Raw genomic sequence first — 17,943 nt, forward strand, 5'->3', positions numbered from 1 at the left:
CCACCAAGCTGCTTCCTCTGACCAAGACACTGAGGCTGGTTTTTTATCATTTTATTTAAAAACAGAATTTGAAATGAGACAATTGGAGCTCCACAAGATTGCAGGGAGGGGGGTACATTGGAAAGTTGAGGAGATAACAGGGATAAGCTGGAGTGCTTTCAGCATAGAAGCAGGCAGAATACAAAACTAGAAACTCTGAATAAACAAAATCAAAAGGAAAAAAAGACTTTAAAAAACCTGTACAAAATGTTTCTAAGTATAAATTAAACTTATTCCAAGTCTACGATGGGTAATGAGATGGGGATTGGTGTTGGGTGGATGAAATTAGAATAAAGGTGGTCCCCTGTTGGTGTCTCCATCAGAACCTCGGATTCAGCTCAACTCAGTTGGATACCAACTTCTCTTCCCCTCAGTTCAGCTCGAAGATAGGAGAGGTAAGTGCCCCAAGGTGAATAAGAGGTCTCTGGAATAAGGCTGTTGTTAAAGACCAACAGGGGGATAAGGAAAATGAGATGACAAAGCCCCTGTGCCTTGTTGGTTGTCAAACCGGGGGAGGGAATAGCTACTGCTGCGGCCCTTCATCTTTCTCCCTTTGTGAAGCCACTGGCCTTAAGGAAGTTGTCTCCAGGTCTTTTAAGACCCATCAGCTCCACTTAGATGTCAGTGTTGATGGGTAGGTATCAACACTAGACTCGGCCCCATCAGTTTGCGGAAAGTAGTAGCGACTAAGTTGTGGCTTTTTATTACGAACCCTTCCTATTCACATACCCATTCCCCTTTCTCCGGATAGGTGAAGAGGCCGGAGGAAGGGCCTAAGCAGATGGTTGGGCCCTTGTTCTGAACAATGAACTGAGATCTGTGAGGTAGATGTGTAACAAGGATAAAGAACATTGCTGGATGTGCAGCGGAAAGTGAGGAGCCGATTCAGAAGAGGCAGAGGGGTTGGGAGAGCAAGGGCCTGCCACAGAGGAGGGAGGCAACTGCCCATCGACCACCGCCCAAGGAGGGCTCCCTTGGCGGGGAGGGGGAGAAGAATGGTGCTAACGTGGCCCTCCCAAGGGCTGGTGAGGAAAGCCCGTGCTAGGGCTTCAGCAAGAAGAGAAGGGAGTCGAGTGCAGTTCAGGGAAATGGATAAGGAGCTACAACTTGGAAAGGGAGCTGGAGGGGAGGGAGGTGGGGGGAAAGCTGGGAAAGAGAGAGGAAAGACTGGATCAAGGGATGTCAAGGCACAAAGAGAATCTAGGCCCTCCCCCTGCTGCTTATTGGCTGCTTTCCTACCCCATACCCAGTGATACCAAGGGGGAGGGGACGAGAGCCATTCCCCTGTTTTTATTGCTCAAAGCTGGGGGGTGGAGGGGAGGGGGAAGTAGGGGAGAGGGTGCTTCTGCACTCGGTAGGTGCAACCCCAGGATCCAGGCGCAATGCCACGCCTACCCCTAGCAGGTGGGGCCCATGGCAGATGGCAGGCAAGGTCCCCTTCCCAGAATAGCCGCAGCTGGCCTGATTCCTCCCAGGTGAGCAGGATAATGGCTGCCTCTTCTCACATCCCTCTCACTCAGTGCCCTTCCTTTTCTAGGCTGCAGAGAGGCAGGCAATCTAGGGGACCTGAAGGTGGAGACTGGAAGCACCAGCTTTTAGCACCAAAGGGAAGCAGCCTGTTTGTTAGCAATGGGGAGAAGGGAGGGGGTTGCCTGCATAGCTTCTGAGTCTCATCTCCTCAATTACCCTACAGTCCATGTGCCTTCATCCCTATTATACAGGTTCTCCTCGAGAATCCGGGAACAGCAAGCTAGAGTAGGACCTGCTTCACTTTCTTTGGTTAAACGAAACAAAATCTTAAAAAAGAAATCTTTTACTTCTCTTCCCCACTTCCCTCCCCAAGACATAGTATTTTTTACACATGTCATCCCTTCCCTCAGACCATGTCTAAATAGCTATTTGGCCCAGGCACTGTCCCCAGGTTTGGGGCTGCTGTGATCCAGACCCTAAGGGAAACAATGATGGCAATGCTGAATCAAGTCTGGATCTCTAAGACCCAAGAGAGGATGTCCAGTTTGGTGATGTTCCTATTTGGCTTTCTTAAAAAAAAATATTTTTTAAAGTATGCATATACACATATGCACAAAAAGATACATAGAAAAACATTTTAAATACTAAAGAGCATCTCTGTAATCATAGAAACTGAGCATACTCTTTGCAGGGAGAGGATGTAAGATGATGCAGAGACCCTCTAAAATATACCCCATATCCCTCAGTCATGGCCCCTGACAAAAAGATAATAAGGACCTTAAGGAGCAAGGACCAGCCAGGCCCCTGAGTTCAGACCTAGAGCATTAACTGTCCCCGATATTTCAGTTTGTGGCTTAGGAGTGAGGAGGAGGGTTTCCCTCCCCTTATTCTACTTCTCTGTTCCAGTCACATTTTGTCACAACTGATCACATGAAAAAAAAAAAATTAAAAAATCTTGCCTCCCTCCAGCCCCCCCCCCCAATATCTCAAGAGTAACAACTCAAAAAGCACCAATTAAAATCACTGCCACCGCCGCCACCAACTACAAAAAAAAAAAGTCAACGGGCAGTCTAAATCACCTGGATTCCCAAACCCTTCTTCCAGAAAACACCATTAAAAGGAACCAGTAAAAACAATTAGATTTCACAAAGGGCAAGCTCAAAAGGAAACAATGATTTTTCAAAAGAATCTAAACACCACTATCTGGAAATTAAAAAAAAAAAAAGCACAGGTGGTGAACGTCAGATTAGGGAGATGACTTGAATCAGTAAGAGGAGCAGTGTCTTGTGCTGCATATGGCACATGGGAGACCCCCCCTACATCTCTCTTTCATAGACAGGGAAATGTCTCAGGCTGTCATTTAAGTTGTGCTCCAAATCAAACTATCAGATTTTTTCCCCTTAAGAGTTCGGAGTCAAGGTAGGACTGGTTCTTGGCCAACTCTTTAGAACAAAAGCTCCTCGGGGGCCTCAGCCTCTGCCCTCTGGCACCCAGACTGTCCAGACAGGATAATTGAATGCATTTCTCACTGACAGTGACAAATGAAATGGGGTGATAAGGGACAAGAGGAAAGGCAAGGGGGCACCCTCTGAGCAAATATGTCCTGGGACTGAGGGTGCCTCAAGTTTAAAAAGCACCCAAAAGAAACTGAAAATTGGCAAACCAGTATCACCTCTCCCAAAGCTAAAAAAATTGGAATTTTGGGGATAAGGAAGCATGAAGGATAGATTGGAGGGTCCTGGGCTAGAGCCTATCATCATCAAATCTCAGTCATTGGTGCTGCATTTCCCCTCCCTCTCCCTCCAGCCTATTTAACACCTGATTTTCCATCATGCATCCATCTTTATCTTGTTTATCAGTCCTTGATTGTCTAGTACAGAGGAGCCTGCCCCATAGGTGGAGGGACCCAGTCCTTAGGGCTGAAACAACCTCTCTTTCATAGTCTTACAATGTTATTATGAAACAATTCTGGGTGGGAAGGTAAAAAGGGAAAAGTCTGTTCCTTGAGGGGACCAGGGGCATGATGCTCCCATTGCTTGTTTCTCTGGGTACAGAGATAAATCTTGCAGTGGGAGAAGAATGGGTAGGTAGAAAAGCAAATCATGGGCCTTTTCTCCTGGAGTCCTACACTCACAGGAAGCATGAAATGCAGGATGGGGGGGATGGTTATTGCACATTTCCAGCCCAGATACCTGCTGGACTTCCAGAAGAAGGAAGATGCCTGCAGATGCCCAGAACCTCAGGAGAAGGGCAAACTCACCAGGACAGTGCAGGCTGAACTATACAATCAGAGACTGGTGTTTCCTTTTTTACCCCTACCCAATACAGACATACACACACCCACACCCACACCCACACCCACACCCACACACACACACACATATACACACACTCTAACATGCAACCCAAAGCTTGTTGGTAAGTCAGTACATGCAGAGAGGTTGGGTAATGGTCTTCCCTGGCAGCATCCCCAAAGGTGGATGTCAGAAGGCACTGTGGATCCCAGGGTCAGGGCGGAGAATTACCAAGTCCTGTGGGGCAGTATCGTCTACACCAAGATGAAGCAGCCGGTCAGGCGATCCATACTTGGTAGAAAAGGTGGGGGAGGTAGGGACAAAGAAGAAGAGGAAGGCAGTACATGTTCTAGCTGTCGGGGCTCTGAGCACAGCCAAAAGGAGTGGGGAGAAAAAGAGAAAGGTGACAGGCCCACAGCTCCTTTCCTGGAGATGGCACAAAAAGCCAGCCAGAGCAGCAGAGTTAGGATTCCTGAAGAGCTGAAGCCAAAGATGATTTCCTGGGATGGGATGTCCCCATAGCAGCAAGAAGAAGAGCAGAAGTTGAATTTGTTGTCTCATGTTCTGGAGGAAACCTTGTCTCTGTCCAAATGAGAGTGTATGGGGAGGTGGTGTGGGGAGGTTGTCTCTGGAGTGTCCAAGGACCTCTCTCTCTTCCCTGTAGCCAAAGTCTGGTGTTTTTTTCCCAGGAAGGAAGCAGGTGAGTCAGGGAAGAGGAGCAGAAAGGAGGAAGGAGGAAGAACCCCCTCCACTGCCCAAGTAGTGCTCTGCTTTCTTAATTCACAAAATAAAATTCCATTTCAAAAAATTAAAATCCCCAAGTTAAAAAGCCAAAGTAGGCAGGTTCTGCAGCATGGGGTGGGAAGAAAGCAGTGGTTGGGTTAGGATGGATCTTAGGAAAGAAGCAGAAAGAGAGGGGCAGGCACGGATTCTGGGAGCTTTACAAAACAAAATTCAAAAAACTGCATATTTTCTTTTTAAAAAAACCCTACAAAATAATAAAAACAGAAAAGTCTGTAACCAAACCCATCGAGAAGAACCCATGGCCAATGCCCCAGTAACAAAGCTTTCCACTTTCTTTTAAAAGAAATTTTAAAAATAGCCCAAATGATAAATCCCAACACAACACAATTTTTCTCATACGGAGACATGAATGTCCAGTCACTGGTTGGTCTCCTTGGGGTGCGTAGAGTCTGTTTTAAAAAATGTTTTCTTTGCAAAAGAAAGAAAAAAAAAATCTGATCTCCTTGAATGCAGCACAGAGGAAAGGTGGCTTTGTAACCCCAGGCTCCACCAGTGATGTGGGAGCAGCGGCAGGCATGAGAGCAGTGGTCCTCTCAGGCCCAGGCCCATCTGTAAAAGATATCGGTCTTTCATCATCGGGATGAGCAGACTTTCTTGGAGGGCCACACTTTGCTCCCTCATTCTCTGCCCCCGACCACTTCCAGCCCCTCAGTGTTAGAGACCCTGGGGACCCCCACAGCCAGCAGAGATGGGGAATAGGCACACCCCAGTAACTGCCTGGGTCTCGGGGTCTCCTCTCCGACCTCTGGCCCTCCTGCCCTTGCCCCAGGCTCTTACCCATTATTACTTGCTGTACTGGAAAGAATAGGCCGTGTGATCGGAAGGAGGGTCCACTGCTACTTGACTCTGCTGGCCACTGCTTTCCTGTCACAGCCAAGGGAGGGAAAGTCATCCTCCTCCGCCCTTACCCTTCCACAGACTAACAACATGCCCACAAGCCAGTGTTTTACCCTTCAAACATGGAGCAGCTTGCTCTCCCTACTCCCACCCCAACAACATCTAGGCCATAATTACTGGCAAAAAAAAGAAGGGTCTAGCAGCCCAGAGGACAGAGATTGAGTCTTCCATTCTTGCATGCCGTCCCCACACCCCCAGAGAAATCATAAAGTTCTCACCTCAACAGGAACACTGGAAGAAGGCACAGGTGTGTACTGGGGGATATAAGCTCCTTGCATAGCTGCAGCTGTGGGCATATACTAGGAGGAGGAATATGGACAGACTGGACGAGACTCCTTGGAGCCTCTTTCCCCATCCCTTACTCTGGCCTTTCACTACTCAAGATGTCTTCCCTATCTATCAACCCTGCCTCATTCATCATATTCTCTCATCCTAAGCTTTGTTGTGCAAACTGGCACCTTTCCAGAATGAGGTGGCACAAAAATGCGAGAATTTTATTTTTGTGAGGATTTCTAGACAATTTGCAGAAACTTGGAAAGTATCATATTTCTGCCCGTCTGTACAATGTGATGAGGTAGGACTTAATTGAAGAAAATAATGGGAAGAATAATGATATAGGAGACAGATGGATATTTTACATCTAATAGGCTGCCTCTGCTCCAATCACATGATCATGGGTTCTTGAGCATGTTTATATATACACAATAAAATAATTATGTAGATTGTAAGGATCCACAACAAAATAATTATGTAGATTGTAAGGATCCTAAGACATCCCAGGAAATTTTCATTTGGAAGTGACTGTCCTTCCCCCACTCCTGCCCCCCTGGGCAACCATGGCTTTACCGTGCCCGTGCTGCTGAGGGAAAGGTGGCCCAGCTGCTGGGTGAGAGGTCCCATCATTGAAGCAGGCTGGATGGAAATGGTGTGGTCCATCCCTGGGGTCAGGACTGTGCCCTAGGGGAAGAAGCAGGAAGAGGGGAAAGAAAAGGGAGGATAGCTTCAAAGGTTTCAGGCTTAAGATAATAAACAGCCTGAAATGAAGGCTAATAATAGTCCCTGGAGAACACAAAAAGATCATGTCAGGTGGCAGGAAGTGAAAAAGGTAAGCATATTAATTCATGTGCTGTAGGAAGAGGCTCCCTGATTCTGCTGCTGGCGGAATGAAGGGAGGAAAAGTTACCTGGCTAGGAACATTTTAACTTTTGCCCACCTTCCTCAGGGTAATGATCTCCCCTCTCCCCTGTCTTGCCCCACAGGACCCTTGCAGGAAAGACTAGAGACACTCACTGCAGGCGGCATGAGGTATGACTGGTGGTGCATCCAAGACGGGCTGTGAACCTATAGAGAATGGAGATGTCTGAGCCACCCCCTAGTGGGGGAAATGAAAATAGTAATTGTAATAGTAATCACCTACAGAGCCCTACCCAGCCCCCCAAACTAAATGTTGGCAAAGTCAGGGTCAAAAGTCCAATATAAGCTGGACTTAGATAACAAAAGCATTAAGAATAAGCACGCTTTGCACCTAAACCACCATATCGAACCAAAGAGGATGCATCCATCCTTATGAAGATGCTTTTACCTGATATGAAGATACAGGAGATGGGAGATAAGGAGAGAGTGTGGTCTGGGCAATCATCCTGTTGGGGGTGATGCTGTAGGGCGGTGCTGTATAAAATCTATAGGTAAGAGTCACATTAAATAAAAAGGTTATAGGGAACCCTGGGATGAAGGGTCCCACAGCTAAGTATGGTGAGTTCCTCTTATCTCAGTCTACTCAAGTGTGCCTGTTTCCTTGTAGTCCTGCCATTTGGGGAGAAAATGCCTTTTCTTTTTTACCTCATAATCATTCTGGACCCCCCTACCCCACAAATCAAGCTTCATTATAACAAAAAGATTACTAAAGTCACAAAATACAATGACCACACACATCTCTTTGCTATGAAGGAAGGAGGTATGTTTCATCATCTGTTCTCAGGACTCAGAAACCTCTCACGTCCCTTCCAGTTTGTTATTTTTTCAGTTTTCCCACAATTTACAAGCACCTAGTTTCTAAAACAATTTAGGCATTTTTCTTGCATAATTCCAAACTGATAACCAGAGCTACTAATCTAATCCATAGCACCACCTAAGAGCCATTCCCATGTTCTGTCAATTTGTAGGGAGAGGAATAATTGTTTTAATGTGCGATACTTTTATTATTAATGATCCAGGTCACATTTCCAAAGATCATTTATAAGTTTGCAAATTTTGGGAAAAACTACATGTTCACATTTGTTTTTTAATATTTTTCTGCTAAGGAACACTACTACCAATTTTAGTTTTTTAATAATTTTTTTTTTTTTGCCAATTTGCCATATATAAAACTTTAAAGTTGTTTTAAAATGTATGTCTCTGCATATTCAAATGTTTGAATAAATTTTCAGCTTATGAACAATTTGTGTTTCTTCTTCTGAAAACTGTTCATTTAACCATTTCTCCATTAGAGAATATATACTGCTATCCTGTTAGCTTTGAATCAGTTCTTTGTAGATATCGGCTATCTCTACCACAAATAAATTTTTTCTATTTATATAAAAAATCTCTCTATAATACAATAAAATATTTCTATTTGCCTCCTTGGAGAACATGATGACATCTTGAAACTCAACTAAATCACATTTTCCTTTTAAAAATCTCTCACTTCCCCCCTCCTATTTAAATAGCATCATCATTTTCCCAATTGCTCTTACTCATCTTTGACTCTTCCTTCTTCCTCAATCCCTGATATCCCATCAGTTGCCAAGTTCTTTTGTTTCCAATGCCCCTCTCAACAATTGCTTTTACCGATTATCAACTGCATTACTGGAATAACCCTCTAACAAGTCTTTCTCTATCTCAATTACCTCTCCCATCTACTTTCCAAACCTAAGGAATCTTTATAATGAACTACGCATGATCATGTCATTTATTCATCTACTCAAAAATCTTCAGCTTTCTACTACTTACACAAAAAAGTTTAAACTTCTGGCTGGTATTCAAGAGTTTCCCTTGCCTACCTCAATATTTCTTACTGCACAACCAGCACATATAACTTTCCCAAGTTCCAGCCAAGCAGAACTTTTCTCCATTTCTCATGCTTGTCCTGATTTTTCCATGGCTTTTTTCTCCATCCACCTCTGCTCCTCAATGCTTGGCATAGATTCTATCCTCTACACCATCTGTTCATGTGCCTCTCTTCCTTAATGACCCAGTTCAGATACCGCTTTTTTCACAGACACTTTTTTGAAACAGCTCCACCCTTTCCTTCAAAAAAAAATTCTCATTATCCTTTGCCTCTACTATAGTCTTCCCGTATGAAACTATATTTCTCTCAGCTGTAGAGGATGTGTTATTTTAAAAATCACTTCACAGGGTTGGCACATATTCCTTGACTTTGGTAAGCAAAACATTAATGAAAAATAAACAAAAGATTTTTATATGATAAAATCCACCAATTTTGTTGCCAATAATTTCTTCCATTTGTTCAAGAAAAAATTTTCCTTCTTTACAACTGAGATAAACAGTTTCTTTCAGTATTATTTCAACCAAAGGATGAAAGGTCTAGAACAAAAGCCATAAGAACTAATTTTTCCATAAATGTTAATTAAATTTCCTAAATTTAGAAACTGAACAAATCCTTCTCTTAACTTATACAACTATAGACTCAAGAGCTGGTAAGGTCACCTCAGAGGCCACCTCATCCAACCCTTTCATTTTATAGATGAAGACAATAAACTCAGATAAGTTAAGTAAGGGACTTGCTTGTAAGGCTTTATCAAACATTAATGATAATGATAGATTAGTTTCTTTTTCTAGATTTTCTTCTATTCTATTGATTTATTTTTCTATTTTATAATGACCATTTAACACTGTATCTTGAAAACTGGTAGGACAAATTCTATGTAAATATTTTTCTAGAGTACCTCTTGATATTTATGTTTTTCTATACTGTACTGGGGATTTTTCTTTTTTCTTTTTTTTTTTTTTTTAATTTAAATTTTATTTTATTTAATAATAACTTTGTATTGACAGAATCCATGCCAGGGCAATTTTTCACAACATTATCCCTTGCACTCACTTATGTTTCATTTTTCCCCCCCCTCCCTCCACCCCTCCCCTCCCCAAGATGGCAAGCAGTCCTATATATGTTAAATATGTTGCAGTATATCCTAGATACAATACATATTTGCAGAACCGAACAGTTCTCCCGCTGCACAGGGAGAATTGGATTCAGAAGGTAAAAATAACTCGGGAAGAAAATCAAAAATGCAAATAGTTCACATTCATTTCCCAGTATTCCTTCTTTGGGTGTAGCTGTTTCTGTCCATCATTTATCCATTGAAACTCAGTTAGGTCTCTTTGTCATAGAAACCCACTTCCATCAGAATACATCCTCATACAATATCGTTGTCGAAGTGTATAATAATCTCCTGGTTCTGCTCATCTCATTTAGCATCAGTCCATGTAGGTCTCTCCAAGCCTCTCTGTATTCATCCTGCTGGTCATTTCTTACAGAACAATAATATTCCATAACATTCATATACCACAATTTACCCAGCCATTCTCCAATTGATGGGCATCCATTCATTTTCCAGTTTGTAGCCACTACAAACAGGGCTGCCACAAACATTCTGGCACATACAGGTCCCTTTCCCTTTTTTAGTATCTCTTTGGGGTATAAGCCCAGTAGTAGCACTGCTGGATCAAAGGATATGCACAGCTTGATAACTTTTTGGGCATAATTCCAGATTGCTCTCCAGAATGGTTGGATTCGTTCACAACTCCACCAACAATGCATCAGTGTCCCCGTTTTCCCGCATGTATTGGATGTTTCTAATTCTATAAAATAGCTTTTTGGCATTTCAACTGATGTTGGAATAAAATTTATAAACTAATAAGGGAATTACTTTTGGTTAGACCTAATTTTTTATATATAAAAAATTTTTGCTGAGGCATTTGGGGTTAAGTGGCTTGCCCAGGGGCACACAACCAGGTAGCGTTAAGTGTCTGAGATCAAATTTGAACTCAGGTTCTCTTGATTTCAGGGCTGGTGCTCTATCCACTGCACCACCTAGCTGCCCCGACTTAACTATATATATATATATATATATATATATATATATATATATATTATATATATATATATATATATATATATATATATATATATATGTATATATATATATATTCACATATATGGTGAAGATGATTATTCTTAAGTTATATATATATATATATCCACATATATGGTGAAGATGATTATTCTTAAGTTAACTTCCTTCTAATTTCTATTCAACAAAAATCTTTTAAATTTGTCCCTGAATAGGTCTCTTGCATGTCTTAGTCAATTTGAAAAATATTTGACACAATGATATGAATAATTTTCGGATGAAGAAACTGAAACTTATTTCTAGTCATATGAAAAGGTGCTCCAGATCATTGTTGATCAAAGAAGTGAAAATTAAGACAACTCTGAAATACCACTACACAGCTGTCAGATTAGCTAAGATGACAGGAAAAGATAATGAAGAATGTTGGAGGGGTGTAATGGGCTGAGGCTTGAGTTGATGCACTGAGGTCCCAAGCACATGAGGCTAAATAGTAATTGGACCATACTCTATTAATAGATAAGCTTGGAGAGAGAATGGCCCCCACCCACTCTTTGTGCAAGTCCTGATGTGTTGTATAGGAAATGACGATTTTGGTGGGTGGAGGCAGGGGAGTGGAAAAGGAAGGGGAGGAGAGACTTTTGGGACTGCCATTGCCACGGTTGCCTCCAGACTTTTGGGACAGCCATTGCCACGGTTGCCTCCACTGCATCAACTCAAGCCTCAGCCCATTACAGAGGGGATGTAGGAAAACTGGGACATTGATGCATTATTGGTGGAATGGTGAACAGATCCAACCATTCTGGAGAACAATCTGGAATTATGCCCAAAAAGTTATCAAACTGTGCATACCTTTGATCCTGCAGTGTTACTACTGGGCTTATATCCCAAAGAGATATTCAAGAAGGGAAAGGAACCTATATGTGCAAAAATCTTTGTGGCAGCTGTGTTTGTAGTGGCTAGAAACTGGAAGTTGAAGGGATGCCCATTAACTGGAGAATGTGGTATATGAATGTTATGGGATATTATTGTTCTGTAAGAAATGACCAGCAGGATAAATACAGAGAAGCTTGGAGAGACCTACATGAACTGATGCTGAGTGAAATGAGCAGAGTCAGGAGATCATTATACGCTTCAAAAACAATACTATATGATGATCAATTCTGATGGACGTGGCTCTCTTCAACAATGAGAGGATCCAAATCAGTCCCAATTGATCTGTAATTTCCCAGAGAAAGAACACTGGGAAATAAGTATGGACTACAACATAACATTTCCACTCTTTCTGTTATTATTTGCTTACATTTTTGTTTTTTTCTTCTCAGGTTATTTTTATCTTCTTTCTAAATCTGATCTTTCTTGTGCAACAAGATAATTGTATACATATGTATACATATATTGTTATTTAACATATACTTTAACATATTTAACATGTATGGGACAACCTGCCATCTAGGGGAGGGGGTGGAAGGAAGGAGGGGAAAAGTTGGAACAGAAGTTTTTGCAAGGGTCAATGTTGAAAAATTACTCATGCATATGTTTAGTATATAAAAAGCTATAATAAAAAATGTTATGTAAAAAATATTTGATACTTTGTCAACAACTGTAAATGAAATTTATTAGGTTTTTTAAATTTTTGTGATATGTATCAATGCAAATGACTCTAGATTTACCTTGGTAGAAGTAATTATCACCTCATTCCCTCTCCCCTCCCCTCGTCCAGATCTTATATCCTTTAAATATCTCATTGAGTCATCTGCAAATAAGAGATATTTTAACTATTACACTGGCAATCCTTTTTCCTTAGTTTCTTCTTCAATGCTTATCGGATTGCTAATGTTTCTCAGAGACCGGCATGATATCCTAATGACAATTAGAAGAGACAGAAGTCAGTGACCCCACTCGATAAGGGAGACTCTCTAGAGGTGACTCTGAGAGGCATTTAAGCTTTCCAAGTTTCATTTGCTTCCTCTATAAAGTGAGTTACTTACATCCTGCCACTACCTGACTCAGAGGGCTGCTAGGCATAAAATAGATTTTAAAGTATTACATTAAATGTCAGTTACTGTATTCATTAAGATTACATTAGATGAAAATTGATAGACTTCAGTCCTGGTTTACATCTGTTTTCAATGGAGAGTCCATTCTGTATATGAACACTTAGTTCCAAATACTGCCCTGAATATCACAGCCTACCGAGGAATCCTGAAGAGCACTTACCCATTCTGGAGAGCTGTGGCAGGGTCATAGGTCAATGCCATGCCACCCTGTGAGAGAAAAACACACAGATCAGCCTGGGAGTGTTTGGGTAAAGGGCAGGAAAATCTTAGACTTTAGAGACACTAAAAACCTTTATTTTCCAGATGATTACTACAGTCAGTATGAGGGCTGGGCAAGCCCATGGCAGATATTCTGTTGTTCATTCTTTAGACTCAGAGAGGACTAAAATGACTTCACTACATGGGAGTCGAAGGACAGTATAAGTGACTGTGGCTGATCATCCAATGTGTGCTCAGAAGGTGTCTTCCACAGGTCAGGCCCACACAGTCTCCATGAACACACTGAGTGAAGCTGTCTCTAGATCTGTGCATTTCTCATTTCTTTTGAGCTGCTACAATTCTGCTTGGCCTAAAGAACACAGTGTCTTCTTTGAGGTGGGCCTGCCATGCTGGATGGTCCTACATCAGTGTTTGCTGTATTCCAATAGATACTGAAGTTCTCCAGAGAGACCTTGAGTGGGTTCTCTTACCTCTTCTGATCTCCAAGTAAGGGCCTGCTTTGTGTGAGTTTTACATAAAATAGTCTTGTAGGAAAGAGTATTCTTGGCATTTGAGCCAAGTGGCCAACCCATTGGAGCTGCATGTTGTACAGTAGATTTTGAATGCTTAGCAGTTCAGCTTGAGAGAGAACTTCCATGTCTAGTACCTTTTCTTGCCAGGTGATTTTCAAGACTCTTCCTTGGACAATTCAAATGGAAGTGATCCAGTTTCCTGGCATGGCGCTGGTACACTGTCCAGATTTGCCAGGCACACAACAATGAGGTCAGCCCAACAGCTCTTCAGTCTGGTAGGCAGCCTAATACCTCTTCTCTCTCACGTTTTCTTGTGGAGGCTCCCAAACACTGTGCTAGCTCTGGCACTGAGGGCATCAACTACATCTTCTATGGGGACATCCCTGGAAAGTACACTGCCAAGGTAAGCAAACTTTTTCACAGCACTCAAAATTTCTCCATTTGTCCTGGCTCCACAAATAGATGGTACACTGTGATGCTGGCTGGTGGAGAACCTGTTTTCTTGATGTGAATTGTCAGGCCAAAATTAGCACAAGCAGCAAAGAAGTGATCCATGATCTGCTGCATCTCAACCTCTGAGGCTGCATGGAACAGAGGCTTTGTTACTGCTCTAGTAGCAGAAGATCTTCTACAAAAGGCCCTGGAATTAAGCAGCCACTCTCCCTCACCTTTTAGGGTTTTGGGTTGATATCAGGTTTCTCAGAAAGCAAGTTAACAGACCTTCCATCCCATTTTACTTTCTTCATGTTACTCCAAGATCCTTACAAGCCTCCCTCCTTCTTCACTTACCACATCACCATCTCGTGGCCAAGACCGGCCATTCTGTACATATTTCCCCTGATTCTGGCGTTTCTTTTGCCCACCATCAGCAAATTTGCAGAGCAAAGGATCAGACGGGGCTGCCAAGAGAAAAGTGGGCAGGAAGTTGATTTCTGGCCCATCTTGACTCAGGTACAACTTTGCTTCTGAATCACTGTGTAAGTGAGAGCCCCATGGACCTCTCTTCCCTGATCCCTCTTCCTTACCTGGAACTCCAGGGGGTGTCTTAATGTATTTTCCATTAAAGTGGGTAATGATGGCTTCACACTTCTCTGTGGACTCCATCCTATAAGGGCAGGAAGGAGGAATCAAGCTTTTCTACCTTCAATATGCAGCCCAAGTTCTCTAAGCATGAACTGCTAAGCTCCCAAATTGTCTCAAATACATCCAGTCATAATTTCATGAGCTCAATATCCTTCTCTCTACGTATTCTAGGAAGTGGATGAAACAAACGCTATAAGAACAGAAATCCCCCAGATCCTGGTCTTAAGTTCATCTCTTAGTAGTCATTGGGATTACTTAAATCTCTTGAGTCTCAGTCTCTTAATATATAAAATATGGATAAACAGACAAATATACAACCCCCTCTATTATCTCACAGGGTTTTGAGGACTAAATGAAATTAATGTGAACATGCTTTTAAAACTATAAAATCCTACATAAAATGTAAGATTCTCTTACAAAGTTAAAGCAAAGTTAACACCTTTTCTATCTGAAGATGTAACTCAAAATCCAGGAACCCTCCTGGTAAGCTAAGAGAGAGAAGAACCCAGAATAGGACATTTTGGAGGAGCTGATAATTCAGGATAAGGGAGCTCAGTAATTGGATCCTGGTGCAGTTTAATTAAGGATTGAACATCATGTGATGTGAACAAGACTCAACATCACAGGGAAGCTTTTTATTCACCTTCAATATGGAGTGGAAGGATTTAGCCTGAACAACAGGTAGCTACACAAAAGTCATCAAAAGGGTTTCTAGGCCTAGGACAAAGGGGCACATGTCAAAGAAATAAGAAGCAGCTGGGGAAAGATTAGAAGCCAAAGCATTTCTGTGATATATCTGATATACCTATTTCATAAGATTTTCATAAACTTTAAGGAGCTACCAGTGGCAGCACAGCAGAAAAGGCAGAGAAAAAAGAAGTTGGCAGGCTCCTATCCTGCTTCTGACACAAACCAGAGGCATGATTCTGGCCAAGTCACTTCACCTCTACCCCAAGCATCTACCTCCAAGTGAAAAAAGGCTTTTCCAGAGCTTCCTCTCTATATTGGTAGAAGAAGTTCAATTATCAGGAGTTCTTTCTGCCTATCAATTCACAGATCTGGACCAAAAAGGGTGAAGATTTATAAAATAAATATGCATGAATTAAAAATTAAAATTGCTACCAAGTATTTCTAAATCAGGGCTTAGGTCCCAGCATGTTCCTGAATTCCCAGTGCCTTCAGGGAAAGTCAGATTGTAGTTGACTTTGAACACTATAGCTCTTAGGCCTCTTACCTTGCAAAACCAACCCCTCGACTGGTCCCACTTGTATCTCGAAGAATTCGAGTAGAAATAACTTGCCCAAAAGGCTTCAACATCCCTTCCAACTCCTGCTCATCCATAGTAACTGGGAGGTTTGAGATGTACAAATTCGTAGGATCCTGCTCCTGTTGCTAAGAAAGCACAAAGGTGAGAAAGGGTAGGGAACCCCACCCCCCAACACAGCCAGCAAATTTCTAGAAAAAACCACGATATAAACAAAAGGAGATGTTTATAACTCTCTCTCCTTCCCCACAACTAAATAGCTGGGATCTGGAATAATGAAGAAAGTAGGAGACTACTCATTATTTCATCTTGGACAGCTCTCAGAGTTTTTATATCTGTTATGCAGATAGAAGAAGTTGGAGAGCCTTTCTGAGGGCTTTTCTCCCAGGGGTAGGGTATGGGCATGGATCACTCTACATAAAGGTCTAATCTCAAGAACCCTGGCAGTCAGCCAACCTGCCCAGGGCCCCAGGATACCCTCAGTTTCAGGCTTTTTCCTATTTTTGCCGTCAGAGCTTCCTTTTCCTTTAAGTGACAGAGCAGAAGTTAGGCTCCTACCTAACAATAAACATTAAAAAGAGAACATTCTCTATCAATGAAGGGGGAAAAAAGACCCCAATGCCCACAGCCTAGTAGAAAAGGGCAGATTCTGGACAGGGTATGGAAGAAAGCAAAGAGAAAAGTGTCCTGCCTCCCTCTATCTCCTATAATGATTACCCCAAGCTCAGGGGCAACAATGTCGAGAGGGCAGAACGAGGGTGAAGAACATCAGTTCTGCATTGCACAGCTGGCTTCCAAAGAACTGCAAAAGCACCACAAGATACTGGAGGCGGGGAAGGAAAAGGCCCTCAAAGTCCTCAGTTCCCCGGCCTAATAGAAAGCGTGAGCAAGAGGGCTGTGGCTTCATGAATTGGGGATTTGGTCCCTTGGTGAAACAGAATTTATGTTCCTCAGCCTATTCTTGTCTAAATCATCCATATAGTCTGTCTCCTTCCTACCAGGCAAGCAGGTGAGGCCTCCTTCAGAAGGCTGAGGAAGGCTCAGGAGCAAGTAGTACTCAATCAGGGTTTCTTTAGTTAACAGAAAACTTTGAGCTTGAAACCATCCCCCCAGGCTATCTACACCCCCAGCTAGGTTGGAGGCATTGATAAGAAGGATATTTCCTTACCTTTGCCATCTGTGCCTGCACCCCGCTGGCCTTAAGCGCAGTCACAGCTTTCTGTGCAGCTGAAGGACTGTCAAAATCTACAAAGCCATAGCCTAGAAAAAGGGGACCATGTTAAATGTAAAGGGGACATCAGACAGACAGGAGAGTTTTTTCAGGGGGCTGAAGAGGAGTGAGTCATGTAGTGAGTCATGTAGTATAGGTAGCAGAAGGGAAGAGAAACTGAAGAGTTCAAATGCCCCTCGATAAATTTTATAAACCCTTTGAGATTCCTAACAATGTATGAGAGGATTAAGCTGCATGTATCCTTCTCCCCAACCCTTAACTCCTATCCTACTGGAACTAACAATTTCAGTTCTACCCAGTAATATCCTACAGCTGAAAGGACTGTTACGTTACATTATAAATTACATTAGACATTGTTGGGAATATAGCTTCTCTATGGCAAGAGCAAGCAACAGACCTCCTACTAGGGCAGCCCTTACAATCAATATTTTCCTTTCACTTTCCCAAACCCAGCCCAATCTATCTAAACACAAATAAGTTTTTGCCATAGACATTATGCTTCCAGATACACACATTGACTTTACAGTCACAGAAGGAATTTAAGTTGCTAAGCTATGTCTTAATTCACATGCCCCTGCCCACTTCTACCACCAAATCCAGGAAAACGTGGGCAAGGAATAAACCCAAACAAAGAAGCTTCTGTATAGTGTATATTCAAAGTCTACTATGCCTGAGTATGATGGCATTCATCATCATCAGGAATTCTAGGGAATATCAATTAGTTCTAAAAGGCTGGCAGACTAAACTAATTCCCTGGCCCAGTACTTGCTAATCTAGGAACAAAGGAGATGTACAAGGAGACAACCACTTTAAAAAAACTACCTACCCCCAAGGATGATCTGTCTTCTCACCTTTGCATTTGTTTGTTGTCTTGTCCAATATGGCCTTAGTAGAAACAATTTTGCCATATCTAGATGAGGAAAAGGGAGGAAAGAAAAGCA

General features: G+C 42.4%; 1 protein-coding gene across 5 annotated transcripts in view; it reads right to left on the reverse strand.

The window, feature by feature from the left end:
* Nucleotides 1-36: 36 nt before the first annotated feature.
* The window catches only part of RBMS2 (RNA binding motif single stranded interacting protein 2), a 48,855-nt gene continuing 30,948 nt past the window's right edge, over nt 37-17,943 (reverse strand). For 3 of the 5 annotated variants that reach the window (XM_052001204.1, XM_052001201.1, XM_052001203.1), the window contains exons 3-14: nt 17,854-17,912; nt 16,940-17,031; nt 15,742-15,899; nt 14,450-14,529; nt 14,214-14,323; nt 12,854-12,900; nt 7,087-7,183; nt 6,795-6,845; nt 6,351-6,461; nt 5,723-5,803; nt 5,385-5,471; nt 37-5,156 (exon numbers count right to left, since the gene is read on the reverse strand). In XM_052001204.1, the coding sequence (XP_051857164.1) occupies nt 5,391-5,471; nt 5,723-5,803; nt 6,351-6,461; nt 6,795-6,845; nt 7,087-7,183; nt 12,854-12,900; nt 14,214-14,323; nt 14,450-14,529; nt 15,742-15,899; nt 16,940-17,031; nt 17,854-17,912 (967 nt within the window). In that variant the 3' untranslated portion in view covers nt 37-5,156; nt 5,385-5,390. Of the gene's footprint in view, nt 5,157-5,384; nt 5,472-5,722; nt 5,804-6,350; nt 6,462-6,794; nt 6,846-7,086; nt 7,184-12,853; nt 12,901-14,213; nt 14,324-14,449; nt 14,530-15,741; nt 15,900-16,939; nt 17,032-17,828; nt 17,913-17,943 lie in introns of all 5 variants that reach the window. The other 2 variants (XM_052001202.1, XM_052001205.1) reach the window with 2 other exon arrangements.

Source organism: Antechinus flavipes, chromosome 5 (genome assembly GCF_016432865.1).
Source record: "Antechinus flavipes isolate AdamAnt ecotype Samford, QLD, Australia chromosome 5, AdamAnt_v2, whole genome shotgun sequence".
Classification (NCBI taxonomy): Eukaryota; Metazoa; Chordata; class Mammalia; order Dasyuromorphia; family Dasyuridae; genus Antechinus; species Antechinus flavipes.